Source organism: Sebastes fasciatus, chromosome 2, assembly GCF_043250625.1.
Source record: "Sebastes fasciatus isolate fSebFas1 chromosome 2, fSebFas1.pri, whole genome shotgun sequence".
In the NCBI taxonomy this organism is placed as follows: Eukaryota; Metazoa; Chordata; class Actinopteri; order Perciformes; family Sebastidae; genus Sebastes; species Sebastes fasciatus.
The window spans coordinates 23,946,016-23,955,437 of record NC_133796.1 but is presented as its reverse complement, the minus strand read 5'-3'; the positions used below and the strand labels follow the sequence as shown (position 1 = coordinate 23,955,437).

Below are 9,422 nucleotides of genomic sequence, written 5' to 3'. Positions count from 1 at the left end.
TCACATCCGGTCATATTTAGCTGCTACACCACTTTGTTAGTAAAGGGTGTTTTCTCCTGGATTTAGCCTGGCAGGCTTTCTTGTGTAAGGCAGCTGCTTCGACAAAAAAGGTCCAGGTATATATTTTTGTAAGAGTAACAGTTAGACTAATGACTTTGAGTATTGATCTGTGCACTGGGCCGATTATTGAACTCCTTCTGGCTTTAGTTTGCAAAAGAGGAGGTGTATCTTGACAGGAAGTGTGGCCTGAGATACCTTACCCAGGGCTAAATTACACATCCTCAGATTGCAGAGGCCAACTGTGTCCGGTGGCAGAATCACCAGCCTGATGCTAGCAGCGGATTAACCGAGGAGGAGTTGGACTCTTTGTTATCTGGTTTGTTATCAACTATTGTGAATTCGTGAAACGTTATCAGTATCTCAGTTGTTAACCATGACCTTTAACCAGCTGCCTCCTTTGATAAAACCGTCACAAACATTGAATGCTGTAGTTAGATGTTAATAACAAAGTGTTTCTCCATTGTTGATGATCACAGGACGACGAGTCAGCTGGTTTCACCTGAACTACAGACCTCCTCTTCTCCACTAGCTACCACCAGCTCCACCATGACTACTGCTGCTGTGAGAGGTATGTGTTTTAATTAAATCTACAGTATTTACATTACCTTGTCCTTATCCTTGTTTTCATTCTGTCTACTGTTTAGTAGCCACATCACATAATCTACTGTTTAGTAGCCACATCACATACTGTAACATCACATAACATCACATAATCTACTGTTTAGTAGCCACATCACATACTGTAACATCACATAACATCACATAATCTACTGTAACATCACATAACATCACATAATCTACTGTTTAGTAGCCACATCACGTACTGTAACATCACATAACATCACATAATCTACTGTAACATCACATAACATCACATAATCCACTGTAACATCACATAATCTACTGTAACATCACATAACATCACATAATCTACTGTTTAGTAGCCACATCACATACTGTAACATCACATAATCTACTGTAACATCACATAACATCACATAATCTACTGTTTAGTAGCCACATCACATACTGTAACATCACATAATCTACTGTAACACCACATAACATCACATAATCCACTGTTTAGTAGCCACATCACGTACTGTAACATCACATAACATCACATAATCTACTGTTTAGTAGCCACATCACACAGAATTTGACTTATATTAAGGTTAATACGCAGGAAACTGATTTCTTCTTATCATGGTTGGCTTGTTTGGACTGATCCAGATTGTGTTTCATTACAACTGCAAAATCAAACCTTTAACATAAAGCTTCTGAAGTGATCACTTGATTTTCAGATGTTGTGACTGCTGCTAAACACAGAAAAATAACTGCACTCATCCATACAGCTGTGGCCAGGTGTTATTTAAGATAAGATAAGATAAAATGAACCTTTATTAATCCCCGGAGGGAAATTCAGGTGTCAAAGCATCAACATCAGCAAACAGAGTGAAACACAGGAGAGGTAAAGGTATACAAAAATAATAAAAACAATAATAGAGATATAAAAGATACAGGCTGAATGGGTGAACATAGTGTGTACAGTCCGTCAATACATAAATGAATGTAATATGTACATATGTGCAGTCTATAAAGTAAGTAAGTGTAAAGTGTGCCAGTGGTTAGAGTTGAAATGTTTTGATACTTTTGCCAACTCCATACCTGAGTTTCTGTGCCGATACCAAAACCACACTCTTGTCCGCACCTTACTTTAAGGAATATAATCATTTTTTTTCTACAACCCCTGTTTAAAATATAAAGCCAAATGTCTCCAATGTTTATTGTTGTCTAAACACATCAGTTTTACAAGAAGTTTCCATGATTAGATAGTGTAAACCTGGAAACATTTGAGTTAAGACAGGAACCATCTGATGAGATCAAAAGGTACTCAAGATTACGAGTCTGACCAGTTTTTAGTACTCCGATCTTTTACTTACTAAGTAAAAGTAGCAATACCACAGCGTAAAAATACTCTGTTACAAGTAAAAGTCCTGCATTCAAATTCTTTCTTAAGTAAAACTACAAAAGTATTGGCATCAAAATATACTTAAAGTACCAAAAGTACTCATTATGTTGAATGGCTCATTTCAGAATGATCTGTATTATATTATTGGATTATAAGTGTTGATGCATTAATGTGTTCATCACTTTAATGTCGCAGCTGATAAAGGTGGAGCTAAATGTAATTACTTTATATACTGCTGGGTAGCTTAATCCATAATAGTATACAATAATTTATTAGATGATTTATATTTTGTATTGATATGATGGTGGATGATCAAAATCCACAAAGAAAATAAATATGTGGAGTAAAAAGTACAATATTTGCCTCTGAGATGTAGTGGAGTAGAAATATAAAGTAGCACAAAATGGTAATACTCAAATTAAGTACAACTACCTCAAACTTGTACTTGAGTAAATGTACTTAGTTACTTTCCACCACTGGTTGCTTGGCATTGGCAAAACAACTGTTTTGTTGTGCAATGCAAACAATGTGTTATAGGAATTTAGAGCGGTCCACTTCTGATTGGATCACTCAGGACACATTTAAGTGCTAAGTGTAAACTTGTCTTCATTTCTTTGTTCCAGGCCCTGCCGGTGTGCCTGTCCGAGGTGCTGGCGATGGCATGGAAACTGAAAAACCGCCCGCCGTCCTGGAGGTAATCACAGATGCACTGCCACCAAGTCCGTGTGTAGTTCCCCTCCTGAAGGTGGCTAGCCCAAAACACAGCCCCAAATCTAGCCATCCTGCGGCCCCCCAGTCTCTCGGGGTGCTCCACCTGGGCAAGGTGAGTCGGGAGCTCTGCACAGAGGTGGAGGCTGTGAGGATCATCGTACCCCGTGCTGCTATTAGCCGGCACACCCGTAAAGGGCCTGCTGAGGCCAAAGGGGATGCTGGGCAGCAGGCTGAGGAGCAGGGCTCTCACCCGCTGCCTCTGATGGAGGACTGGAGAGGAGAGCTGGAGAAGCTGCAGAACTCTGAACGCAGGCTGCTGCAGGACAAGGAAGGCCTTTCCAATCAGCTCCGTGTGCAGATAGAGGTAAGGCAGATCCACTTTATTTAGCTATTAGACATACTAGCTTCTCCACAGTCAGGTTTATTTACTGTGCATGTTGTTTCATGTATGATGATGTGCTTTTAAGTGAATATAAAGGAAATTTCATTCCGTGTGCCAGGTGAACCGCGAGCTAAAGAAACTGCTGGTGGCGTCGTTGGGCGATGACCTTCAATTCCACTTTGAGCGTATGTCACGGGAGAAGAACCAGCTGATTCTGGAGAACGAGGCTCTCGGTCGGTGTCTGTCACACACCGCGGAGCAGCTGGAGCGAATGAGTATCCAGTGTGACGTTTGGAGGAGCAAGTTCCTGGCCAGCAGGTATGAAATAGAGAAAAAACAAAATTGTGTGACAGCTAGAAATGTTTGGACAATATAAGCAAGTGATGGGAAAGGGATGGGATGTTTTTATTTCCTTTCATCCTGCAAGCCTTATGAATACAAATACAATTTAAAAAAAAAAAAGATAATTCTTCTACAAGGATCAATAAGAGACAACATAGTTAATGTCATCATGCTGATTAAACACTTGCATCAATGTTGTCTGTTCAGAGTCATGGCAGAGGAGCTGACGAATGCCAGAGCAGCTCTGCAGAGACAGACCAGAGAGGCACAAGGAGCAATTCAAGACCTGCTGTTAGAGAGAGAAGAGTTCTCCAGCGACATGGTGCTCACTCACAGGTAACTTGCAGTTTATCCATAATTAAGTAAATTGTTCATTATAATAGCTTGCAACTTAAAAGTCCTGAAGATGAGGAAAAAGAGAGGACACACAAACTCTGTAAGTGTAAGTTATAGCGCCACTTAATGGCTTATTTTGGTATAATTTAAGAAAGTAAGCGCTCTACTCTAGGTGCTGTCCGGTGCATTTGTTAAAAAAAGGCTATTGAAACGTGTGTAAAATACATACAAGAGGTATCTCTACTAGCTGTATATAGACCTTTTATTTCTAACGGATTACCGTCAATAGGCCCTTTTCACAGCAGCGTTTCTGACGTGTCATAGCGGTGTGTGTACGCGGGTGTAATTGATCAAATTAATGATGGTCCCATTCTGTTAAGTGTGTCACAGCCATTACAGTGAGCCAGCATGCACAATACCAGGGCCCTGGCACACCTCAATGGATCAGGGCCATAACTACACCTGTCTACCCTGCAACGACATGCTGAAATGACTGCTGTGAAAAGGGCCTATTGAAGCAAACAAGTAGACTCACACTGGCGTAGTTTTGCAGTGGGAACACTTGACCAACACTTTAATATTCATGTGGAATGAAATATATTTGTACTTCTTATCAGTTGTTGAGCTTGGTAAATGCTCTCAGTCATTTGTATTCTATCAGCTTGGGTATAGTGTTTATCCATGTAGGCTACATTTACTTTAATTTTGAAACATGTGCGACATGTAATGATTTCATTTTACTGAATTAAAAAGAAGTTGTTCAAAAAAATTGCACAAAGTTGCATTTAATATTAGAAATGAAGAGAACTAGGACCCAGTTTTGCACTTTAATACATTATAGTTCACACCAGAAATGAACCAATTATAGCAAATGTATACATAGAGTCTGCTTTTTGACGGAACTGTCAAAGAATCTGCGCAGCAACAAGGATCCTGCAGGGAGAACTTATCCGACTGCATAACAATAGATGAGCTATAGTACACAACATTCAGAGATGGCTGTATGAACATTACATCTTGGCCAAGTGAACATATTCTGTAAGGTTCAAAGTTCACAGCTGATACTAAAGTGTGTATGCCAGTGGTCGTTGGCTGCCAATCCGGTACAATTGCAGGCCAAACATAAAGAGCCTTCGAGAGTTTGTGCACCTCTGCAATATTTTATAAGCATAGATGATAATAACAGTCTATGTGCTGACGTTGCAGATCTCTGGAGCAGCTCCTGGTGTCTCTTCAGTGGGGCAGACAGCAGACATACTACCCCAGTGCACAGCCCCACAGCACAGGAGAGCTGGTAGCATCTAATCACAAGCTAGCAGATGCCATCAACTCCCATCTGCTGGGAAACACCAGCAGCAGCAGCAGCAACATGGTGAAGAGCAGCAGTGCAACGGCCGAGCAGCTCTGCAGCACGCCAGCCGAGAAGATGGCTGAGAAGGTACAAACTCCACATTCTTGTACAAATCTGATCATTTCCTAACATTTGATATAAAATCACTAAATGTTTTCTTGGTCTTCTCTCATAGGTGCTGAAGAGTTTAGATCCAATTTCCTGTTCAGAAAACAAAGCAGACCCTCTGCTCGGTGACTCCACCCCGTCAAGCTTTCTCAGCAGTAAGAAGAGCATCGGCAGGTTTCATCCATACACCCGCTACGAAAACATTACTTTTAACTGCTGCGAGCGCTGCACTGGAGACATCCTGGTGCTGTAAGGAGGGACGAAGAGCGGCGAAACGTCCCCCATCTGGCGCCGAAGCAGCATCGGAGCTTATTTCAAATGACATATCTGTACATGAGTGTACTCTGGAGGATGTTGCTGCTCTGTTAAGTGACTTCTTTACACCTAAAGTTAGCTACCTTTTCTGTATCAGTACGAGTCCTTCGCTGCCCATTTTTAGTGCGGATCTCCACAATTTCAGATGTTTTTAAATTGTATCAACCTGCTGTTTGTTTTGCTGTCTTTACTTGAAAAAAGCGAAATAAGAAAATGGGAGTTGTTTGTTCAGGGATCGTGATGTGAAAGTGATGAGAACAGAATGCATTTCAGAGCCACTGCAGCCTGGTTTAAACTATGGAAAGTGCTATTTATTGTTGGGCTGTGAGGTCAAGATGATGAGTCAGTGTTACATAGTGAACGGACAGTTGGGGTGTTTGCTTATTCAAACTTGAATATTAGGCTAGTGTGTTTTAAGTTGTATTTACATAATCATATAATGGAAACACCATCCAGGAAGTTAACAAACAACAGATTATGAGCTTATTGCACAGTCACACACGCACTGTGCCTGTACAATAATAAAAACAAGTGATGATGCCTCTTATACTGCGGGGGTCTCCCTAACTTCTCAGTATGATGGTGCTATCATATTTAAAATAAAATTGTATTAATATATTGTCTATAATGCATGCTGCAAAGGCATTATAATATACAATAGAGCTGTCCCGAATAAAAAAAATGTTGGGCTTCGAAGCTTCGGTTAAAATGTTTTGAAGGTAGTCAAAGCTTTGCGGTGCAGCAGGCTGACATGTGTTTCTGTCTGTCTGTCTCCATCTCCCCCGTTTCAGTGCCGCTGCCACACTACTGTACACACACGCACGCCTCCACACAACAAACAGCGATATCCGTCTGAGAATAACTACTAATAATTAATAATGTTGTGGGATTATTCCTTATTTCATGTGCTATTTGGGGATTTAAACATCATTATTACATGCTTATATATAATAATTTTTTTTAAATCTAAAAACAGCATTCGAATAGTGATTTGCAGGTTGAATACCATGGCAACGGTCGAGGCTTCGAAGCATTCGGGTCAGCCCTAATATACATTAAATTCTTTGGAAGTGGTTTAACGGTACTACAATAGACTGTTATCGTACACTAACAATTATTTGCAACGACTTTTGTGGTGTTACAAAGAATGACGCAGAAAATCTAACATTTGAAATTATTTAGTTTGATTTGTTTTCTTTGAATCATGTCAATAATATTGGGTGATGTTTTTTTGCAAATCATTATTTAAAAAAAGTTGTTGCCTCAGAATACACTACTATGAAATGACGAGTAATATACCTATTGCACATGCCTCTTTGCAATTTTCTAAAACCAAGCTGTATAATATTTTGGTTTATTTCATCTGTATGGAAAGGTTTGCATCGATGTTGATGTGCAAGCATCATCAGAATATTTATACATCTTTTGTTTTCCATGTCAGACCAAAATAAAGACCAAAGTAGTTTCTACTTTTTATAAAATGTCTTCTTTATAATCCTGCATTGGAACTCTCAGTCAAAAAGCAGTCAGTAAGCACCAGTGACTACAACACTTTATTCACCACTTGTCTCATGTTTTTGACATTTCCTCAGACGCCGCTTGTAAACACACGTCCTTATTATCCCGAGTTACAATTTCTGTTGACTTCACTCGTCCTCCCACCATGTCTTGCCTTTGCCTGCAGCTTTTCTGCTCTCCATGTTGCTGTTAAGTGATGTCCGTATTCTGAATGCAGCTGGTTTGTTTGCTCTGTCACTGGGCGGTCCAGCCGTTCTGTCTCTACCACTGAACCCAGACTCCTTATGGGACCTGTAATGACTCTGGCCCTCATTTTTAAATGTCCTCTCACTATTTCTTTCTCCAGATCTTAACAGCCTGTCACCATCCTGTCTTGGTCCATGATTTGTGCCTCCCCTCACTCTGTTACCGGTAATCTCTTTCTGTGTCCGTTCTTCGTGAAAGCCATCGTACTTCCTCTTGGGCACAAACTTCAACGCCTCCTGCCATTTCCCCGTGTCCTTCATAGTGAGCAGGATGCGGATCATCTGATCCAGAGTCAGATTTTTGGCTCCCATCTCCCAGTGGAGGAACTCATCCAGCGGTAAACGGGCTGTGGCCAGATTCAGACGCTTGGCGTTGGCCAACGACAAGCCTGACTGGATGGACCGGTCCACTAGAGCTCCAACGATGTAGACCTTGGAGTGGTCAAACTTGCGGAGAACGTTGGGAGAGTCTGCGGTGAGGTATACGAGTTGTTCGCGGGGGAACCGATCCACATGCTGTTGGTCAGTGCTGGTGATCAACAGGCGGTCCCAGGCCTCTGCACCGTATCGTTTGACCAGCTGCTTCTGGTAGCCCCCGTCTGCCTGCAGGTTGCAAAAGTGGAGGTGGAAGGGCTCAGTGGCACGCCGGTTCCACGCTTCCACCTCCATCAGCTGGGACACCGTGTTCTCCAACTCCCGCCTGGCCATGTTGGACTCATAGCTCATGTCGAACACCAGCGGTTGACCGAACTGCATGGCATTGGCGCTCCTCCAGGCCAGGAGCTTGTCCAGGGAGCGCCCCCAGAACTGGAGAAACATTGTGTTTTTAATCTCAGGTCCCGTCTCTTCCTCTGCATCGCTGTCCCGTGCTCTTCTCTCTTCCCTCACCGCCTTCCTCTGCTGCTGCTTCTCCTTACGGGCCTTTTTGTGTCCCTCCTTGACGGCCAGGTACTTCAGGTACTTCTTCCTGGCGGACTTGGTGGTGAGCCCTGCCAGCGTCTGAACGTCTTCGTCGGTCATCTCTTCGGGTACGAGCTTCCCAGCTTGTCGCCACATCGCAACCAGATCCCGAGTCGCCTCCAGTGAAGAGCTCTCCTTTAATGCACCATCTGGTTCTTTAAGGTCATCATCATCTCCATCACTTGCTTCCTCTTCATCATTCACTTGCTGCTTCTCTTCTGATGCCGCCGCTGCTTGGGCTCTCATCACAGATTTCCACTTGTCCAGATCTAGTGTCTGTATTTCATCAGTGTCCTCTCTTTGAGGATGGAGAGCATCATGGGTGTCCTCTCTTTGAGGATGGAGAGCATCATCAGTGTCCTCTCTTTGAGGATGAGAGAGAGCATCATGGGTGTCCTCTCTTTGTGGATGGAGAGCATCATGGGTGTCCTCTCTGTGTGGCTTGAGAGCATCATCTTTCCACACTGAGGTCCCAGTACTGAAGAGCCGAGCAGGGATGTGTAGTCGGTGATGACCGGCCCTGCTGACTGGGAGAACACTTGTCATGATATGCCTCTTAGTAACACAGGATGCCACAAAATGACTTCCTTTCCAGAGTTCATAAAAACCCTGGTTAGTGCAGAGCCTTAACATAGTGATAAAGTAGATTAAACTGCAGAAAAGGACTAAAAAGTAGGACTTAACTGTCCTTTTATCTTTAAGAATTTAAACGGAACAAAAAAATTGTATCAACGCAGTTCTCTCCGTTTTCTACCGTCATGAAAATGTAACATCTTGTAGCATCTTGTGTCCTGATAGTTGTGTCTACATGCTGCTGCAGCGCCGTGTCTGTCAGATATGAGGAGAAGGTCACGTGTCGGTCGCGAACGAGTCGGTTGAAAGAGCCGGCTCTTTTAAGGCAAGGCAGCTTTATTTGTAGAGCACATTTCAGCAACAGGGCAATTCAAAGTGCTTTACATAAACATTCAAGAAAATTGCGACAAAGTGCAAAAGAACATTGAGACATAATTAAAACAGTTATAAAAACATAAAAAAACATTAAAGATTAGAAAATAAAAACAAGCAAAAAATAAAAGCTAGTCTTCAGATGGCAAACAAGAAGAGGCGTCTGTTTTATATTTG

At 42.2% G+C, this 9,422-nt stretch overlaps 2 protein-coding genes across 2 annotated transcripts; one reads left to right on the top strand and one right to left on the bottom strand.

Annotated features, from left to right (window-relative positions):
• The first annotated feature begins 241 nt into the window (after positions 1-241).
• On the top strand, positions 242-7,046 carry blzf1 (basic leucine zipper nuclear factor 1). Its single transcript, XM_074614667.1, has 7 exons — positions 242-376; positions 537-628; positions 2,656-3,107; positions 3,244-3,443; positions 3,675-3,803; positions 5,010-5,241; positions 5,330-7,046. The coding sequence occupies exons 2-7, from the start codon at positions 607-609 to the stop codon at positions 5,513-5,515; spliced, it is 1,221 nt and encodes a 406-aa protein (XP_074470768.1). The 5' UTR covers positions 242-376; positions 537-606; the 3' UTR covers positions 5,516-7,046.
• A 65-nt stretch (positions 7,047-7,111) lies between these two features.
• Positions 7,112-8,973, bottom strand: trmt10c (tRNA methyltransferase 10C, mitochondrial RNase P subunit). The gene is made up of 2 exons (XM_074614664.1): positions 8,706-8,973; positions 7,112-8,603 (listed from the first exon to the last, which is right to left on the bottom strand). Exons 1-2 carry the CDS (start codon positions 8,931-8,933, stop codon positions 7,224-7,226), a joined length of 1,608 nt encoding a protein of 535 aa, XP_074470765.1. The 5' UTR covers positions 8,934-8,973; the 3' UTR covers positions 7,112-7,223.
• Positions 8,974-9,422: the final 449 nt, after the last annotated feature.

What these genes read in the sequence shown, in the direction of transcription:
- trmt10c (XM_074614664.1), bottom strand. Translation starts at nt 8,933, where the DNA reads ATGTTAAGGCTCTGCACTAACCAGGGTTTTTATGAACTCTGGAAAGGA. An exon ending in CCCATGATGCTCTCCATCCA is followed by an intron (nt 8,604 to 8,705) that starts CAAAGAGAGGAC and finishes GCTCTCCATCCT; the next exon opens with CAAAGAGAGGACACTGATGA.
- blzf1 (XM_074614667.1), top strand. Translation starts at nt 607, where the DNA reads ATGACTACTGCTGCTGTGAGAG. An exon ending in AGCTCCGTGTGCAGATAGAG is followed by an intron (nt 3,108 to 3,243) that starts GTAAGGCAGATC and finishes TCCGTGTGCCAG; the next exon opens with GTGAACCGCGAGCTAAAGAA. An exon ending in GACATGGTGCTCACTCACAG is followed by an intron (nt 3,804 to 5,009) that starts GTAACTTGCAGT and finishes CTGACGTTGCAG; the next exon opens with ATCTCTGGAGCAGCTCCTGG.